This window comes from Neodiprion fabricii, chromosome 5, assembly GCF_021155785.1.
Source record: "Neodiprion fabricii isolate iyNeoFabr1 chromosome 5, iyNeoFabr1.1, whole genome shotgun sequence".
Classification (NCBI taxonomy): Eukaryota; Metazoa; Arthropoda; class Insecta; order Hymenoptera; family Diprionidae; genus Neodiprion; species Neodiprion fabricii.
Window position 1 is genome coordinate 9187642 of NC_060243.1, and position 22131 is coordinate 9209772.

Genomic DNA, 22131 nt, shown 5'->3' on the forward strand with positions numbered 1-22131 from the left:
TACATACATGGTAACAGTATGCAACAAACTGTATAATATCAATTGTTATTTCCGTCCAACTATTCGTTGTACTGCGATTATTAGGTAATTTATACTACGATCTTTACCAAAATGTAAAAGCAAAATAAAGAAATAAAAAAATTCTCAACATCGTATCGCAACATAGTGAAATAATAAATTATATCAACCAAAGTACCATGTTACCTAAATTATAACACAGAGAGATTTAAAATTAAATAATTACGGGTAATTTCGAGTCGTCAAGTAGAATGCCGCAGACATTAGGTTCGGAAAGGTCGTCGTTGGTGCCGGAGAGTAGTTTTCTACCTTAGTCGCGGTGCTCTTCTTGCGCAGATCTCTGGCCGAGAAGAGGCGGCAAAGGTGAGGAACGAAAGGGAATAAGTGCACGCGAGTCGGTGCCGCTCCGCACACCTCGCAGCCGTTTCCACCCGAGTCATTCGCGTGGTTCGCGGTCAAGCGTCGCGGCAGGGAGGGGGGGGGGGGGGGGGGAGGGGGCGCGATTCGCGCTTGTCACACGCACGGAGGTTCGACTCTCTCCGAGAGCCGGTCACGGGCGAGACCGGCGTCACACTCGACGCGCGACGCTCGACGAACCAGGAGCGCCTCCGTCTCGCCTCGCATCGCGCCGTTCTTCATTTCGATATAGACGGAAGTGCGCGCGGATAGAAAACACAGACGAGGTATAAGATTTAACCGAGGATTTTGGTAGAAGAATATTACAGGATCGAAGAAGCTCAGCGCAATTGCGCGATTTAGGAATCAGATTTTATTAACTCTGCGTAACTCGGCTTGCTAATTCTCAATCTCTTAAAATGCGTTTAATTATTTATTGAGCAACGTTTTCACCGTAGCAGAGATACTAGGTATAACTATAGTTTGAAACCCGCGCGAAACGTAAAGCTGTTGATATTAGATTGAAATTTGTATTAGCTATCACCGATCGAGGATGATAATCGATCGCGCAAAGTTGACGGGTAAAATCTGTAACGTATCGAGCCCCGAAAAGGCGACGAATTCGTTCTCGTTCGATATTCCCGAATCGTCCGCGATCCGCGTGTGCCGCGCGCGTTGCAGTACCTCTCCTCATCCCCCCCCCCCTCCCCCTCCCGTTGCGATCCTCCCACCTTCGTCTCACCGTCGTCGACGTAGTTCGTCGGTAGTTTTCGTGCGTTCGTCAGTCAGTCAGTCAGTCAGTCAGTCAGTCAGTCAGTCAGTCAGTCAGAGAGTGAGGCGTTGACCGTGTCGCGACTCGTATGATCGTGTTTAGCGACAACCAGCAGAACGGAGGAGGAGAGTAGCGCGCGTGGCCCGTAATCTAGCCGCATTTACGGTGAGACACAGAGGGAGAAAGAGAGTGAGAGAGGGATCGCTTTACCTCGGCCAAATGCAGAGAGCCCCCGATCACGAGCAGCAGCGAGTGCCTGCCGAGTAGTCGCAGAGTCGCAGTCTCTTAGGTATATCGGACGGTGGCGGTACGTAGAGAGAGGGCTCGAGTTCGCGACGACAATAACATTGGCTCGCCTCTCGCCGACGATGGATCTTATAAACGCGTAGCGGCCGCGATTTCGCTCTCTTACTTCGGCGTAGAGTCGCCGCTTATCTCCCCGTGCGATGAGACGCGTAACGACAAGACGTTGAGACCCGCCCTCGTGTCTCTTTTAGTGTGTACCTATCGTTTTTCTTACGCGTGTATTTATTCCTACGTAGATCGGATTCCGAGATCATGCAGGTGCGTAACCCGCCGTTAACAACCGCCGCTCGCACCTCTCGCCCTTAAGTCGATTCGACTCTACTATATCCGACCTCCTTATCACCTGTGCGCCGTTGCTCTCCGGCTATCTGTGCGTTCTGCCCCAGTGACTGCGGAGTGCGGAGAGGCCGCGGTTGTACACTGTGTGCCGTGTTTTCTTCTCTTACCTGTAACGTCAACGCAACTTTTGGGAGTGTTTTGCTCGTGCTCGTGCAACGCGACGAGATAATACACAAACGATCCGCCTGTAATTATCGCAATTCTGCTCGCGCTCGATACGCGCGCGTAATAACACGGAGTAGCAACAACAAGATTGCTATCGTTGTTATTATTGAACGCAGTGCTTCGTCACGATTATTTATTTCTCCCTCCTTTTATATACATATACATATTTAAAATTAATACTTTGATCATATAAACTGTTAAACTTTTTATAAAAATACACATCCCGATCCGATCGTCAGTGCGTGTTTGTGCGCGTGCTTGTGATATTGTATTGTTCGAAAGTGATACTTTTGAGGAACTTCCTCGAAGATGATGCATAATCGCCTTCTTCTCGCCCTCGCGGCGCTTCCGGTATTGCTGGTGATCGGTGAGGCGCGTCGCGTCGCTCCGCTACTCGAAGACGATTTGGCCAGGAGACCGCATAGACCGGCAGGTAAGCCAGAGCTGCGACGCTGTCTCACTATCTCTCTCTCTCTCTCTCTTTGATGTGCGAGTGGGTAAATGGGTGCAGGATGGATGGATGGATGGACGGATGCACGCGTGTATCGGTGTTTGTTCTCCTCCCCTTATCGCGCGTGGACAACGCGAGGTAAGAAATAAAAAATTTGAAACGAGAGGATGGAACGCGGTGAAAGGGAAGAGGCACGGTTTCTTTTTTTTCTTTTTTTATTATTATGGTTATTATTGTTATTATTAATATTAATATTATCACTATCGTTCTGTTTTTCAACTGCAATAAATGCGGATGTTTGAAAGTACCGAGTAACGAAAATTTTCGGAAAAACTTGTCGCTGTTTCGTGCAACTTTACGTACAGTGATGTGTACTTTGTAAAAATTTTTTAAGGCGCGGAGTTTAGTAAATATTGTTAATTTTCTAGTTCAAATTATTTCCGACAATTCGCCCTAAGTTTTGAAGTAACGATTTTTCCCAATTGTTTTTAATCCCTATAGTCGCTACTGCACCGCTTCATTCGATTATCTTCGAAGACCTTGGCGTTGGAAAACCATGTTTTTGTAGATGGTAAAAGTTTGATCAAAATAACGAGGCAAGTCGCTAGAAGTATTGAAAATTTATAATTATTATTTATAACACAATGTGAAGTAGTAATAAAACTTTCTTACAACTGGGTGTAATAATCGAGCGAAAAATCAAATTCAATGTAATAAGGAAATAATGACGAAGGGTAATATCGAAAGAATGACGTAGTCTTCGAGGCGGACCTAATAGACTTAGGTAGGTACCAAATACGAAATGTGGGTGTCTGGATCGTGTAGGTATACCCGATTGTATTTTCGTTGGCGCCGTGGGTAGATCGCGAGGGTATTAGGTATGAGAGCCTGTCATCTCAGAGCCATACTTCAGCTTTGAATGATGGATCACGTGTTATTCTCAATCATATATGGTTGCAATATCGTTCTAGCGCGCTGATCAGCTGAGGAATACGCGAATGATGCATATAGTATAGAATGTAGGTATTCATAGGCGACGCGACGGTGGGCTGAACATTTATATGTAATGTGTATACACAATCATGTATTATATATATATATATATATATATATATATATATATATATGTACATCCACAAGTAGTATGCGATAATACATGATAACTATTTCAAAGCCAAAGTATACGATTGTACGTGTGTATCATACATGTGCGTAAAACGTAGGTACCGAAGTATCGTACCGTATACATCCTTATTACAGGATTATAACGATACGCATAATCTTTCTTATAATTTATATATGTATTAGGGTGGTCCTTGTTTAGGGTGTTGACGAATTTTTACCGCCCCATCACTGAAATCAATTTCAAATCATTTGAAAAGAGTCACCAAATTTTTTCAGATTCTTACAGCAAGTCTGAGACAGCCCGCATTGTGATCGAAGTTTCTTATGGAAGTGACACGAGAAAAACTTTTCTTCGCACTATATATTTTATCGTGAAAGTAACAATGTTCCAAAAAATCTGTAACTGCGAGGTTTTAGTCGGCATTAGTGATACTATATGAAAAAAAATACACATCATCGTACGAGGCAATCTAGACGAATTGCACTTCCTCTGAATAAATAAAAAAAAGTCAGGTTTCGAGGTTGTGCAATTCGTCTAGATTGCTTGGTACGATGATGTGTATTTTTTCCCAGATAGTAGCACTAATTCTCACCAAAACCTCGCGATTACAGATTATTTGGAACATTAATACTCTTGCAATAAAATATATACTGAGAAAAAAGTTTTACCCATGTTAATTTCCACAAGAAACTTCGATCACAATGCGGAGACTACCTTAGATTCGATGTAAAAATCTGAAAAAATTAAGCCATTGTTTTCGAATTATTTGAAGTTGATTTGGGGGATAGTCTGGCAAAAATTCGTCAACACCCTGAATAAGGACCGCCCTAATATATATGTATATGTATTGATAACAAGTATGTGTGAAGAGAAGAGAAAATAAGAATCTAGATGTTATTTTAATCCTACATCGGAAGCGATATGCAAATGGCACAGACTTTTCTATTATCATCGATGCAGTCTTTAAGAATGAGAAAGATTTTTTTTATCGTTGGCTTGGTCAAGGGGTGAATTTTCACCGTAGAAAAGATTGACACCATGATTACGTATTTACGTGATTATTAACATTTTACAGAGTGATTACCGTTATTTCTCACGACTTCTAAAGAAATTCACACGATTTCTTCGGGTTACAAAGAGTTTCCTGTAATCCTAAATAATTTCTCATACACTACCAATGACTGAACCTTGACGATTGGTAGTGCGACATTATTTTTTTTTTTCAATGTTACCGATTTCAACGCGATTTCGAATGATATTGACACGTGAATCGCTTCGGTGAAACACACGTTGGCTTTTATTCTGGATCGAAAAGCTTTTCGTCCTGAAAATTATTCTTGTTTCCTTTGAAATCTCTACCGCACAGGTTTAGACTCGTCTTCTGCAGCTGGTTTTTGATCGATGATAAAAGCAAAGAATTATATATACCGAGTCGAAATACAACAACAACTGTCTGTGGAATCTGGGATTAAACCTGTTTCTTGAAAACGCGCGTTGACTCATTGACCTCAAATTTAACGACATTGCCGGATGATTTTAACGTCATACTTTTTGCCGGGAGTTAATAATTCCTATTTTCTGAAGATAAAATCTATTACGTGAAAGAATGCAGATATTGTGGGAAATCGGCTTTCGTCGCTGTCGTTGCGAGAGTCAAGATTTGACGATGCGAGATTTTATATCGTAAAACGGGAATGCAAAATATCATCGTTGTTCTTTTTTTTTTCTCTTTATTTAACGCAACCGCTCCGATCGTGAGTCTGAATTATGAAGAAAAATCGACTAAGAATGAAAAAGCCTGATCAAGCAATATAAAATTCGGAATAATAATTTTATCAACACTTCGTCGGCGGAGTTTAACAATAAGTAAAGATCAGGAGCGTCTCGGCATCTGAGGTGCTGCAACCTCCGTGAATGAACGCTCCAACTTTTCCTCTTTTTCGTTCTACCTCTTCGCTCACTTTCTCTGCGCATCCCCGAAAATTTCCGAAGAAGATTGTAAAATCTGTAAAAGCATAGAAAAACGGAAGAAACGATTATTTCCTGATAATCTTTCAGAGACCGTTTCTTTAGATCAAAGAATTTGTATATTTTACACGTGCGTATAAATGCGTAGCGTGCGTAAAACGTGCTTCGCGATAAATAAAACGTATGCGAAATTATAAAAAAAAAAAATTGTGTAACGTGGCGATAAGAGTGGTAAATAAATAACAGTCGGATAGTATACATTTTTCTTTTCCTTAACCGACGATGATAATCCGACCGTCGTCCGAGGAACTGCATTTACGGATCCGCCTGCATTTATGCATTACACAAATACTTAATAATATATATCTTTCGCTGTCGGATCAACGCGTTTTCATATCCGGCGTCCCGCGGCCATTGCATCGCATGCAGACGAAAAACGTCTGATTGGCTTATTAATAGGCGGTTAACTTACCTCGGTTTTTCACCCAGGTAGCGTGCTGCTGCTGTGCATGGCTTGAGGCCAGCGAGAAATCATCATCGTTTAGTCAAACAGGCTGCCGGCGTCGCGGCGTTGATAGCGTCTCGACATGCGCAGGTATAACATTACACATACCTACCTTGCACCAATGCCGGCATGCCCATTTACACAGCCGGGCATTACGCACCTATGCGTGCGTATCAGCTCTAACGTCTCTGCGACGGAGATAACGCGCCGGAATACCCGCAACGTCTCGTACGTCAACGATGCGTGGTTGGCAATAGTTGGAAAAATGGAATGTACGCTGCCAAAAATTTCATTTGCTCTCAGTAACTAGAAAAGTTCGGTAAAACAGGTATCGTTAAGAAAACTGTTTGAATATCGTTGGAATTACGAAAAACGAGGTAATCGTCGATCCTTTTTGGTGATTGCAACGTGTGATCAATTTTTTCGGTTTAGCGAGCGTTAAATTTTTTACATTTTTCGAGTGTGGTAAAAAATGAAAATAGTTAAGGACCGAGCGGTAACCGGAACTAAGAATTTCTCTCAGTTTAGAACGGTTTGAAAAATGTCCAGCAGTGCTACTTGCGCCGATGAAACAATAGCAAGTTTCGGCAACTCGAGCTGGTCGGATCGTATCAATGATTTGAAAAAGGGCTTGTCGATAGAACAACGTCCCGGATGATTAAACTCTGGTATGTATTTGACACATTCAATTGTAACATTTTTCGGCTCATTAAGCTCGCCGGAAAAATCCCCCCACAAGCTGTTTGAAAAACGTTAAAGAAATTTGAGTTTATGACACGATCTCGATTGTGGGGATCTTTACAGTAAACAGAATGATCCACGACGCACAAGAATCGGATGAAAAACATCAACGCTTAAGAATTTTAAACGTTAAAATTACAAAACCGTTTTTCGAATTCTATCAAATCTTATCATCTCTGTCACGTTTAGTGGTAGAGATATTATATTTATTGCTTTATTTACGTTAACGTTAAGATTTTTCAAACGTGTTTTTCCCCTGTTTTCTCAGCTTTCGATCGAGACCATGTCTCCGGGTGACTGGTCGAAAGAAAGGTAAGGGGGGGAGATCCTCTCATTTTCCGTGTATCCGATTTCTCCCATCATATTTATCTCCTTCCCTCTCCTCGATTTCTGCACTCGCTCGTTCGCGACGCGTCCCATGCAGCATTATTTATTATTAGATGTTTCTCCTCGAGCGGGTTAGATCCATTGGCCTCCAACCGATGCACCGTGCACGGATCGCTGCAGTGCCTTACAGTGCAACGCGCTGGCCGTAAAAGCTGGGAAAGCTTTTTTACGACTTGAGAAATTCTAGCTAGCTATTTCCGGTACCCGGACAGCAGTTGTTCCGGGTTCTCCTACACCCACTGTGTTCACGTACACGTTATAATAGATTATAAAGATTGGCGTTAAAATTGACATCACGTAAAACAATTGTGTTCACTTGTTGAATTTGCAAACTACTTCGGAAATCATTCACTTTTAAATCTGCCGAAATCACTCGAAATCGTGCGTAATCGTTTGAAATCAAATGAAATCACGTGTAATCGCTTAAACTTTCGAGAAATCGCATAAAATCGCACATCACAATCACTTGAAATCACTTGAAATCAGTCGAAATCAACGCTTAAAATCTCTTGATATCGCGAGATTATTTGAAAAGCAGTCACTTTGCAGTTGCTTGAAATCAGTTGAAATTAGTTGAAATTACGTGTGATCGAGTGAAATCGCTTAACATCGCAAACCACTTTGGAATGCAGTCACTTTATAGTCGCTTGAAATTACTTGGAATAATTTGAAATCGTTTGAAATTACTTGAAATCAGTTACAGTCATTCGAAATCACTCAAAATTAGATGAAATCGCGTAAAATGTCTTGAAATCACTTGAAATCACTTGAAATCACTCAAAATCGTGAAACACTTTGGAAAGCAGTCGCTTTACAGTGGCTTGAAATCACTCAAAATCATTGAAAATTACATGAATTTGCATTAAATCACATAAAATCGCCTAAAATCACACGTGTATTGACTTGTTGAAAATCTCTTTGAATCCACTAGAGATCACATGAAATTGCATAAAATTATATGAAGTCCCTCGAATACTGTTTGAAATCGCTTTTCGCCTGATCTATGAGCGAATATACTTCCTCGGGAATTATCGTCTACGAAAGATCGCACAAGTAAAAAAAAAAAAAAAAATTTCGAACTTGGTAGGACGCGAAGCCGCATTGACGGTCAAATATAACTTCTTCGCATGTGATCATCTAAGGCGATCGGTAATAAGTTCTGCAGCATTATAAGTCTACGTACCGCAGGGTGCGTGACGCCGGAGCTTCAGAGCTTTTTCTACAGCGTTCTCTGTACACGCAACGCGAGGTGGTGTACAGATCCAATGGGATGGATACCTGTTGCGCACTTAGGTAGATATATAAGTGCACCGCAGAAACGCACAACGCGCGGTACGTGAACCTGACGTGCATGCATGCCATATTGTCTTTTCTTTCGAGCCCGCAACGAATTGATAAATGTGTCTGCAGCTTCTGCTTGTATGCAGCTTAATTCTGCTGCTGCCGCCTTCTCCACAGGTAGGATGATTCGATGATTTATTGCCTACCATTTACGTTGGCTTGAAACTAATTTTCGCTCGCCAGTTACTTCCCTCATCATCCGGTATAAGCTCGGGAATTAAAAATTAAAAACCGCACGCTGGTTGACTTGTTCTGGTTTTCCTCGCTTTTCATCTTTTCATGGTACGTGTATACAATGATTTGATAATCATAATAATAAGGCATAGAGAATTTTATCGGCGTGAATACGTCTAGATTATATGCAATTACAAAACGTAACTCATTTCTTATCCGGATTTTCACTTTTTTTTATATATCAGGATTGCGCATTCTACGTATCTCGGTATGCTTTACCCGTGTTGTCATTTACTCGCACGTATATGTATTGTACGCGTAGGTAAGTTGTATTAAATCATATGCGCGATCTCACCGCGTTCGTCGTCCTGCAGACATATCCTTAAACAGATTTTCCCACACTTTCTCAAATTCCGATCAATCTTTGCGAGATGCTCGCGGTTCGTCGATCTGCACCGTTTATACATGTGATATCCATAGGTTATGTATATATATAAGAGTAGATAACCTGCATACATCTGAAAAGGATGTCGGTAGGTATACATATTGTCCATTTATCGACAAACCTGTTTCTCTTTTTAACGTGTATAATTTATTTGGAAAAATATGTATTTTTTTTTTTTTTTTTTTTGGGGTGGAGGATAAGGATTAGAGATAGGAATGATTTTGCGAAAGTGAAAAATCAAAACCTGCAAATGTATAGTAATAAATGGCGACGCAAAGTCGGAACTTGTTTTCAGAATACGACGTTTTTCTCTTATACATTTAGTCAGGGTCTCGAACAACCCGGAATCCCTGGAACGCTGGAAACTATGCGAGAATTTCAAAGCGCCCTTTAAAATACGGGATTTATACGAGAATTTCCCATAGAAACCGGGAATTCGCGTTGAAATATTGCCGTTTCTACGCTCACCCGCTGAAAAACGAATATTTAAAAATAAATGGTTTTCATGAACGCGAAAGTCGGTTTCATAAAATTTTTGAAACGCATAGAAGTTCGAAACATAGAAAAGTCGAAATGTAGAAAAGTTAGAGTACAGAAAGCTGTAATATAAAATTGTCACAACGAATAAGAATACAACGGGATTGTGAGGGTTGTGTATTTTGATTTTCTATACTTTACCTTTAGTTTTGACCTGTCCGGACTTCGGCTTTCCACATTTTGAAAATTCTATACCTCGACCCTTTTATTTTCCGACTTTTCTACATTTTTGACTCCACCGGAATTCATCAATTCTACACGTCTTCGAATGTACAACATCGTTTAATGTTGATTGTATCACGACAACGCAAAAACGCCGTAGAAATCATTATGTGCAAATTTACGGAACTTTTGGAAAAAGTAACCGGGAATATTGAATTCCGATGTCGCTGGGCACCCTGTTTATTGCATTATTACAGTCTTTCACACTACGGAGTCGGTGAGGGATTGTAGGGATCATTTTTACAGCAATGGTCACAAACGTATTTCCGTTTGCCTTTGTGTCTGTCTATGGACATAAGCTTGTAAACTCGGTACAGCCGTAAATTTGGTGCAGGTACCCTGGACTTGAAGATGATTTCGTAGCGTTTGCTTGGTAATTCCTGAGGGTGGCGTTATAATGCGTTTTCGGTAAATTGCTTAGGCATGTATATACATACATACTGTATACATATATACATGTATAAATAAAGCCTGACCCTCTTCGAATTTGTTTAAACTTCGTGAAAACTTACTTTTACTAGTCGAGAGTGTTTGTGATTTTTTTTTTAATTTTGACTCGACGACGCTTGGACCTTAGCATTCGATATATAATATGTGCGGAAATCGGAAACGTGTCCGAAGTGTAATGAAATATTACTCGAACACTGTTGATTGTATGAAAAAAAAAAAAAAAAAAAGTTTCAGTTTTGAGCGAACTTCAACGTCAAAATATGCAAAAAGTTATCGCGGCCGCTTGAAAGTCCGTAAAAGCTAAAAGAATATTAGTTTTTGACATTTCTAAAAAAACGGCATAATTTTTACCGTCAAAAATTTCATACAATGTTCCTTTCCTACTGTTCGGAAACATGTGTGAACTTCATCATGGTCCGGAATCTGGTTTCCAAGCTGCGCATTTTTTTTTCAGATTAATCCGTACTAATAGAGGTTGGTAATTATTACCAGGCTTCTTATTTAATAATATTCCTAAGACCGCTTTTCCGCACCGATCGTGCGGTGAAATACTCTCATGTATGTGGGACACGGTTTATTATACATATGTATGTGTGTACCTGTATGTTTGTACGTAAGTCGTGAAATATGTTGTAATGTTGCGACGTTTATTACAACCGTCTGTGGGTATAAATTTTATACGTACCTATACGTATTGTATGTACTTAGAAACTGTCTTATTGCTCTCTCGTCGTAATTCTATTATAGGCGCATACGTTATTACACACATTGTACGTAGGCATACATATGCTCGGGCAGACAGATGCGCACGATGTAGGTACATAACTAGTTTGCGGAATATCACCGTTACGATTCGCATAGCTCTTATACGGTGCTGCATTTTACGGTATATATATATGTATACATGAGATGGATGATGATGTTGAAAATTCTTACGAATCAAGTACGAGAAATCAAGCGATTCCATCTCACGATTAGCCCTTTGAGTAATAGCGGTTAGTATTCTTACCACCTATTTTATACAAATTTTTTGTATATTTAGAGAAATTTGACAACATATTTCTTTGCGGTTTTCTTGCTAATCCTGATATAATACTATAATAGGTTTTCAATACTCTAGAGCAATTATTGCGATGTAATGAAAATTATTATTGTTGGAAAGAAATTGATTGAAAAAAATTATGAAAATCGGAAGAATAGATTTATTTCCGATGAAAATATCTCTCAACGCACTTACATGTTTTACATAAATTAGAAATTTTTGCGAGTCGCTGATTACTAATCTGAAAGCAGATTTTGAAACTTCGGTACGTCGAATCGAATCAGCGACACCGATAACCATTGCATAGAGCTTTTTGACCGGATTAGATCATATTTGAAATATACTTCCGCAGTTTTGCATAAGCTATCTTGAATTTTTTAGATCTGATTTCAGATTCGTAATCAGCGACCTCAAAAACTATAAAAATTTGATTCAGCGGAATGTGTGACTCAATCAATAAAAGTACCGAATCAAATAAATTTAGGAAGTTTTATTTTTTTTGAAATTAGTTGAATACGTGTAAAAAAGCAGTTTTCACTTCCGGTTTTAGCTTCAAATGATCATACTTGATCAAAGAATTTTGGAGAATTTTTTCGAAAATTTAAACAATGTTCCGGTTTTAACCTTTGAAAATTTTTAGAAACAAGAAAGCAACGGTTTGCGAAAAAAATTGGAAATAATCCAGGAGTGCTATTTAGGGTTAGGACAATCGTATAAAGAATTACGAACGAAATAAAAAATGGTGGGGGAAAATGTTTTGTCGAGTTGTCGTGGAATACCTCATATATTATATGAAGTATAATATATCTTGTGCGATTCAACAGTCTACTGTCTTTATTTATACATGTATTTATAATCGTAACAATTAACAGTTGAAAACCGACTGGGGTAGCGATTGAAAATTTCCGGAATTTTGAATTTGAAAATTGAATATTTAGCTTATAATAACAGCTACCGGAAATAGCTTGAAAAATATGTAACACGATAATATAAACTTATGAAGAGTTGTAACGCGGCATTTTATATTCGTAAGAGTGCGGTGGTTGGCATTCTTCAAGTCTATATATATATATATATATATACACATATCCATATCCATGTGTAATACTTTGCTCGTACATTATAGAATACCGGTGTGTATTGACTGACGCGATAAGAAAACGTTCTGGTTAACGTCGCGAAATATTATAATTTTCGATTTATCAGCTTGCGAGAAAAACATGTACAAGTACGTAATTAGTATTTTTATATTAACGTGTATCTTTCTATAATGCCAGATGTAGCGATGAATTCTCATCATACATTCATCGTCGAGAATTGTTGAAAAATTGCGTTAGCTTGAATGAAAAAATTATGTCCGAACGATCGAAAAGTCTATAATTCACATCGATAAACATGTTAAACACGCGCATTTCATATTTTTAAAGAAAATTTTCATCAGGCATAATATATTTATTCGAAACACTTTTTTTTTTATTCATCTTTATTATTTGTACAAATCGTGCGACGTCGTAGCGAGCTTTGTTGATTCCAGAAATTCATGCACCGTTTAGAAATTTCCAGTCAAAAGTAGCAAAGCACTTGTCTGTATAAATACCGGCGTATATAATATAATAAAATTATTTATGTAGAGTTGTTAATGTGCAATCGTACACTTGGCGCGCAGTGTACGTGTCGTACATCATACTTGTATATATGGATTTGTTAAAAGGATTTTATTCATGCCTCTTCATTCGTCGGTTTGATCTCCGGCTTAAGATTTCTGTTTAATTAAACCCTTCAGCCCCTGAAGCGGACAGACGTCACAGTGCGAAGCATTGTCTGACATTTTCTTAAAACAACTCTTACGTTCCAGTATTAAGTCATCGAGAATCGGTACGTTGTTTGTTGAAAAATTGTTTCATTAATCCGCGCTCACTTCCATACCTATAAACCGATCCGTATGAAATCGGCCAATCCGCGCCAATGGTATAGTTTATCACAGAAAAACGTGCAGAGTGACATACGTGTAGGTATAATCGACGGACCGATTCCCGTTGAATATTAAACGTTCGCACATGCATGCACCGTATACGAGGTGGTGATTAATCGCCTCCTGATCACTCGTGCATGCGACGATATGTACCGGGACAATATCTTGAAACTTGAAAATCAACCGCGCATGCGCCAAATAATTCAATCTCATTGGTCGGCGATATTCTTGTCTGCGATGCAGGCGTGCCAACCTACGCAAAATGTGTACGTTTGAATTTTCAAAGAGCGTAAGCATTAAGTTCTGACCGTTGTTTGAAGAATCAAAATTCCGACCCGATAACGAATGCTTCCCAAATCTTTCCGAGTCACCGCCTCAATTATTTGAGATTCTAATCTCGAAAATTCGTATCAACTACATCGCCGGCAGAAACAGTTGACATCTGAAACTCGGGATGGCCAGCCGATAAAACTCGCGCATGCGCGGTTGATTTTCAACTTTCAAGATATTGTCCCGATTTTTTTATATAAAATCCAGGCCGGCAGTCGGAGAGTACAGGCATTGCAATAAAAAATGAGGTAACGTAGATATCTGTTTGAATTTACCCCCGTGTCATTCGAGTATCCGTTAGAACGATGTTGATTCGATCGATTATTTGAACCCATTGCGTACCACGCGACGTATAACGTATTTGACAATTGTATAACATACCTGTAATAATATATAACACGTTACTCACAATCAGCACGCAGTATGTGTGTAACGTGCAATAATCATCCATCCTTATAGAGACGTTGGAACATAATTGTCGAGGTGTAACGTGATGCACGTGTATTTTTCACCCACGCTTACACCCACACACGAATTGAGAATGATCGTATCGTGTATTTAAGATGAAACAGATCACGCGTGAATGTCGGCGATTGTAACACGCGCGTTAACGCTCGACGTAATTTATGCGGACGCACACTAATCGCTGCTCTTTATTCTTACCCTTTTCTATTCCCGTTCATTTATCTTCTCTCGCCGATTGATATAGTAATTAGTATAATACTCGTGTATAACAGTATGTCGCGTGTATGTATAATACAATCTGTTGTACGTTTCATGCTCGTTTGTTTATAACGACACACTGCACTTGATTTGTATAATCCTTTGCCCCCGTTTTTATTTACAAGTTTGACCAAACTCGCGATATTTTGTTGCATCACGCTTATTTTACTTGTATACACTTTTATTTTTTTGCTTTTTTTTTCTATTTCCTTACTCACTTTCCACCGATAAGACTTGTACGGAGAGAATTATATATTGGGAATGATAAGCTATTAACAAATACTCTTTTTTAGACACGGCCTTGAGCATGATAACATTTTTAAAATAACCTTTGCTTATTCACGTATAGACGTAATACATATATTTAAATATACATCTTGTTTCAGTGTTATCTATTGTAGGCATGTAGACTATGCGATATACACAGAGATTATTTTTGTACTGAACGTAAAGTAAAAGAAATACTTCCCTTTGACAGTTTGATCTCGAATAGCGATGAAAGCAAAGAATAAAAATAACAACATTAGCGAACAATTCAATTGTGTCGATGAAATAACTTTATCTATTATAATAAATATATAACAATGTCAAAATTATACGTACTGTGTACCATTGTTCATAATATGCTTTTAACTCGTGTTATACATGTTAACTGTAATAAAGGCTTGAATTGCAAATCCTACCAGCATACTTAGCATTCGATACCGGTGGGTTGATTGAATTATAGCTTTCGACTACACGATCACTTACTTCTCTTTTCAACGCGTTCGTGCAGCAAGAAAATGGAGCTGAGTGATTATTTCATTGGTGTATTAAATTATCGCGGAGTTCACGCGGAAGAATGAATATTTATTTTGATCCGACTTGGGGAACGAATCGGTTTTGGGATTGAAAAAACAAACCTGTGCAACAGATGTACATTCCTCGCCTCGATGTGCAGTCACTACTTCAGAGTAAACTTTACAGGTTCCGCTTTGCATGGTATGCATACGGTATTTTCTTTCGAGACCAAGGAAAGAAAGTGACTCCGCCGTCTGAATCTAAAGTTAGGGAGTGAGGAAAAACCGTTCAAAATATCTCCTCCAGCAGTTTTGTTTTATTATGTTATATATTGGTAAACAAGAATAAAATTAAGTTTGTATATTGTAATATATAATAGTAATTGAAATGAATTTTTGTAAATTCAAATAACACAAACTTATATATCAACAATTTGAGGAGAGATTTTGTAATTAGAACAATTCAAATTATTAATCTCCAGGTAAACATGAGATATTTTTTCAATTTGCTTCTAACGTTTCTGGATTAATTTTGTTCTGAAAAACACGTGAGAAAAATTTTACATTATTTAGCACAGTTATAACGTGGAAATTTAACTGTCGGAAAATATCTGATTCATCGTACTCGTATCGGTTATTTTTCAATTAATTTCTAGAGATCTGTATGGAGACCAAAATAAGTTCAATTAAAGTCAGGGTTCGCATAGGTGTGTGATCCCCTTCCGACCTGGTTTACAAATATCGTAATTTCTCAAAAACTACGGACATGATCGTATCGAAGTATAGCCTAAAACCTGGCCAAACTTCGTAGCTATCCATAGAAGAAAAAAAAATGGAAATCGGTTCAGCAGTTCTGGAATTATAAGCGAACATACGGACAGGTAGGCGGAAAGACGTCGAGTTCCATGTACAAAGTGATTGTCTAACGGTCGAATAGTCCGGCATCTGTTACCCCGTAACGCGCATGCGCCGATTCAAATCTGAGAGCAATTGTTTGCCAGGATGACCAACCGTCACCTAACCTATTCTCAAAAATTTTGACAGTCGTCGCTGGCAGTTGTGCTCAACACCGAAAGCTGTAAATATTTTTGAGGTTACGTACATACATCGCGGCCGACTGTGATGTGAATTTACGACGGTTGGTCGCCCTGACAATTATTCACTCTCGAATTTAAGCGCATGCGCGTTACATTGTAGCAGACGAGGGACACTCTGTACCACGTAGAGAAAAAGGAGAAGAGAAGAGATTGTTATTTCATTTATTATTTTATTGTTACATTAGCGTTATCTAACATCGCTGGAGATTTTCGAAACGGTTCTATCTCTTCCTACTTTCGATCCAGCACTCGGGGCTCATTCATCCTTGGATACCAGGAGGAACCGACCGAATCATCCGGGATACCGCTGCCTGATAAAAAGAACCGTAGAACCCCGTATATCCGGATCAACGTAGGTATATCACGTGGCGTTCCGCGGGGGCAAATAATCGTACGAGGACAGATAGATTCCTATAAAGTCAAAGCTACGGCGTGGGGTGCGAGGAACAAGACGGGCTTATATTTAGCCAGCTGGTAGACACAAAACGACGCGCCTGCGGGCCGACTGGTCGTCCACCGACTCTTCTCGCCTCTTCTTCGTCGTCGTCTTCTTCTCTTCTTCTTCTTCTTCTTCTTCTTCTTCTTCTTCCTCTTCTTGGTCTTCGAGTTCCGTTTCATGGAACGAGTACAGCGCGGCACACCGGTACCTCGTACCCATACACCTATCCAACCAACTACCTACGCGCCCTGAACGAGGCTCGGCCTTCTTGAATCCAGAATTATCGTGGTCAGGTACCCTGCAGACGTTACACGACACACGCGCAGAGCTCGAGGCACACGCACGTTTATTTGCTTCGCCCTTTTCGTCTGCTTCTTTTCCTCAACTCTCTCACTCTCTCTCTTCTCGGCTCTCTTTTGAATTTTCTTTTATCTCACTCTTCTTTTTGTGGTTCCGTTCTTTCTTCTTGCCCACCACGCGTACTCTATATACACATACTGTACACGGCATAGCCAAGGTCGTCACCCAGCCGGGAACGAAAGAGATTCATGCTCGTGCACCGCGACGACCTCGGACACGGCCGTGCGTACGTTAAACGCAGAAGGCGATCCCACAATAACCCTCTTTCATGCTTAAGGGCGAGCCTCCTTTTATCGCAGACCCCGGTTCGCAATTATGAGAAATCGTTCGTCGAAAAATTTCATTTGTTACGGTAACTAGAAAAATTTGTACACCAGGTATCGTTAAAAAAAAAAAAACGGTTTCAATCATGTTTGCAATTACGAAAAACGAGGTACGCCTAAACATTTTGCGCTATCGTCGAACCTTTTTTGGTTATTGCAACGCTGAATCAGTTTCTGAGGTTTACTCTACTGTTTTAGTCAAACGAGGCTTTAACGTGAATTTATCGTTGCACGAGCGTTAAATTTTCGCAACAGTTGCAAGAAAATATAGCAACAGCGATCGTAACGATAAAGAATAGTAACGGATACACGGACTTTCCGGTAACAGGTAGAAAACTAATTTTCATTTTATACCTAGAACTGTATTTTTCGATTGTGTTAAAAAATAAAAATAGTCAAGGACAGAGCGGTAACCGAAACTAAAAATTTCTCTCAGCGTACGTACGTAATCCTGATTAATTCACCGATCGCTACTCGCGTTACATACGCGCGGTCCTCCGTTTTTATATTTTCACAGAGTTTTCAGATTACTCGGGAACAGTGTGTCAAAGTATATTTTCGGAGTGTTGAAGGAAATCCGACAAGGTCATTCTCGTGGTAAATATAATTCGAAATTATAAGCTGAAGGGTACTCTAATAGTTTGATAATTTAGCTTGCGAAGAGGACGTGTTAAAAAAATCTTGCAAATAAAATAAATACTCAACGATTACCATGCACGCTGTATCGTTGTATCCTTTAATTCCTGTAGGACATTCAACGTTTGCGCGATGAGCCTTTTGCAAAGGATGAATAAGGCAACATATGCGTAACGTCGCGCAATGTGTTTTTTTTTTTTTTGCTACACAATTTTATTTAATTGTCAGGCACGACTTGTAATTAGACGTTTAATGTATATATACACATGTACATGAACAATCCGTCGCAAGCTTTCTATTATACGTGCCAACGCGTATTTTTTTTACGTCATTTCCGAATGAATGCCTTCCTACTCCTAAACTTTTGCGCAGTATATATGTAATCTACGGGTATCGAATAGTGTCGCATATTTGTATTTATTTATCGGCTTATTTGTTTGTGCGTTTGTTTTTCCTTCCTTTCCGTATACTTTGCTCGATACTTAACAGTCAACTTGTGTGATTTGCTTCAAACTTATCTGTGTATGTTATTTACCTTCCAGTGTTACCGGTTTCTCATGGGTTTCACTTCACATAACAAGAATTTTTCAGATCTCGTAGAAATTAGCCATTTACCCATGGGGCAATGCAGAAATATGAAACAACTATTTCGATGTAACTACGTGCGTAAAAGTTTCAAGTTTTTAAAATTTACCCTTTCGGGGCCATCGTCGATCGTTTTCTCTTTCGTGAGTCCCATTGTCAAACAACAAAAAAGATCATCTAAAGGTGAAAGGTTGGTCCGCCGAAAGCAGATACTTTTTATTAATGTAATCAGGAGACAGACGCTTCGTACATTGAGTACTTATCAAATTATTAGATTCGAAAGCTACGAGAATCTGTTTGAAATACAAAAATAAAAAGTACTGGAATTGTAAACGAAAGTTCAGGTAATGACGATTCGTTTCAAATTGCTTGAAATTCGTTTTAAATCTGGTAGCGATTCTTTCGATTTCACTCGACGATGGTTCCTTTTCTTCAGAATACTATTTTCTACGAAGTCATTGAAACACTTTTTCTTGTTGTTTTCACCTTTGTTGATCATAATCATCATCGATCCAATGTCGTTAGATTAAACATTTCGCGATGCCTACATGATGGAAAAAGAAAGTGCTTCAGAAAGTTTGCAGACAATATGTCTTCTGAATAAAACAATTCACCGTAGAGTAAAATCGAACAAATCGATCAGATTTTTGGCCAATTGTAAATAGCATGGAGTTATTCGTTATACGGCTACTAAACCGCAGTAACTTCAATATCATTATCGTCACCTCACAATCAGACACCGGCATTGTACCGAAGCGATGATTGAATTTACGAGTTTGTTGCAAGACAGTCGGCTTGGCGCAACGCTTGCTATGTTCGCAGGCAGTGACCAAATTTGTATGTATTTGTACATATCTTTCAGACTATAAAAAAGACGATTATTTTTTTTTCAAAATTCAAGTCGAAACTATTGTTCCAAATGGCGGAAGCATAAAAATGCCGTTAAAGTTTATGCTTTTAATATTAATATTAAGAGGTGCGTCATCGCGATTTTCTATTTCCCATTCAAATAGCATGGGAGAAATTTTGTTTAAACTTTGGAATTATGTAACCCGTCAACGCATTCGTGTTCTGATAATACCAGAACACATTTTTGTAGGGAATTGAATGATCTACAAAAAAGGTCTTTTATCGTTTAACGAAAAATCTACTCTTTCAAAAGTTATTTATGGCCAAAGGCGACAAAGGACTTTAAACAACACTGTACACTTTGCTGCAGTGATTCTGCGACGGCCAATTTTTCCGACGAGTCAGTCACGCTGGCAATCCTGAATCAGCCCGCAGCGCCACCGTCGGCCGGCCACAAAACAGACGCAATCTTTGTAAGCGTAACATAACCCATAACCGTACAATTTTGTATTTTTGGGTGTTTTGGGTATGTTAAGGCAAGATCCGACGGTCACGGGTTACGTTACGTTTATTGAGATTGAATTTGTTTCTCGCTCGGCCGACTGTGGCGCTGTAGGTTTCTCTCCGTTGCCAACGTAACTGTCCAGTGTAAAAAATTAGCCGTCTCAGATTCATTGTCCTCAAGTGTACGTGCGGGCAAAAGGTATGTCGATTGAACCTACGTGCAGGCCTACATACGAATTTCGAAGTACAGAGATAGAAACTCGCAGCGCCTAATGGCCTCGCGGTCTCGTCGTCTCGCGGCACACCCCCGAGTCTTGCGTCAGCGAGGACATAATGGGTCCCGATACATCAGGGTGGGGCCCTCCTCCCCCTTGTCTTCGACGCCTCGGAGGGCCCGAGATATCTACGACGCGCTCGACTTCGACATTGTATGCAGATCTCACAGCGAGAGGAACACGCAAAGCGCAATTGACCTCCAAAGAATGCGATGCTGCTGCTGCTGCGCGGCTTTCTCTCTCTCTCTCTCTCTCTCTCTCTCTCTCTCTCTCTCTCTATCAATCTATCTATCTATCTATCTCTCTATCTATCTATCTCTCTCTTTCCCTCTTCGCCCTTTAATACGAAGGCTGCTCGATAAACGACGCCGTTTCCTCCTACTCTTCATTTTATCTTTTTATCCCTGTGTAGGTATACTTCTTCTTATTTTTCTCTTTCTTCTTCCTTTGTTCCTACGTGTATACCAATGTCGGGCCCTCCTTAATACACCTCGATTCCGTCTGTTCGTTGGCAGCCGAGTGTGGGTTTGCACGTCGAACACACGCAGGGTATGCATCGCGATGTACCTACCTGATGTATATCCATATGTGTATTCTGCATGTGCTGTACGGGGTGTCGCTGTAACGTATATACACTATCGCTACGTAGGAATCTAACAAGTTACAATCTTAGAAAAGGTGAAAGGTCCCTTATGTGTAGGAGGGAAGGGATATTTTATGTATATATATAATGTACTTGGTACGTACGTACGCAGTTACATGCATATGTACGTACCTATAAACGGCGGAGATCTTATTCTGACTTACTTGACGCGATTGCCTCTATTTTCGTTTTTGTTTTAACAAGATCGAGCAACGCGCGGTTATCTCGACTCGTCCAGATACGTAACGTGTAGCGTATACAAGTATATGTTGTACGTACTGTACCTACAGTGGTTAGTCGTGTGTATTTTCTTGTTCTTTAAAAAAAAAAGAAGAAAGAAAAACACTCATTTTTCTCTTATTATCTTATATACATCGGGTACATATTGCGGAAATCCGGGTGCTGGAAAACTTGTAAATAAATAAGTAAATAAGTTAAAGAAAATGATGGTTAGAAGGAAAGAAAGTGCCGTTGTACATTGACGTATGGTATATACCTCGTATACTTTTGCTTCGTCGTCTAATCTTTTATGTACAAGAAAACATATGAAGCGTCTACTTCCGCAATCACCTCAATCCGCGTTATAGGCCGGCTTCGATTGATTTACCCGTGATCATTGCTTATTTATAATTGCAGAGATTGGATTGAGGATGTTTGATGATTCGTATATATCGTAGGTAAGATGTAACGAGTCGACACGAAATAGAGAAAAGTAAAAACTCGGACGAAAAAACAAGTCGTATCCATTTTTTATTTATTCGTAATTTTTTAGTTTTTTTTTTTTTAACTTTTTTTATTTTTTTTTCTTCGTCTTTTTGTTCAATTATATACGAGACTCGAGAGGCAGAAAATTTGATTAATGTTCGGAAAAATTTCGCACTGGTATGGTAATTTTTGGTAAAATTTGCGCATTGTTGAATCAAACTTTTTCTTGATAAAGTCAAATCGTGAGAAAGTGATGAAAAAAAAAGAAAAAAAAACAAAAGAAGCGAAATACCAATGAGCTCGACTTGGGGATGAAAGGAATGAGAAAAAAAATTCTTCAAAATTGTGCAAAGATCGTATAATCACTCCGTGACGCGATTTTGAAACCCCCGAAATATTAATTTATAATAATATAATTATTTTACCGGCTTAAATAATACATGTGTAGCAGGGTATACATATACCGATGCACGCGTGGAATACAAATTCACTCGTATTGAGCTCTGGAATGATGACTGGGATTGTC

General features: G+C 39.4%; 1 protein-coding gene across 1 annotated transcript in view; it reads left to right on the top strand.

Moving 5' to 3' along the window:
• The first annotated feature begins 1145 nt into the window (after positions 1 to 1145).
• Positions 1146 to 22131, top strand: part of LOC124182373 (dorsal-ventral patterning protein Sog) — a 66609-nt gene continuing 45623 nt past the window's right edge. The window contains exon 1 of the mRNA XM_046569536.1: positions 1146 to 2429. Within this exon, the coding sequence (XP_046425492.1) occupies positions 2306 to 2429 (124 nt within the window). The 5' untranslated portion in view covers positions 1146 to 2305. The remainder of the gene's footprint in view (positions 2430 to 22131) is intronic.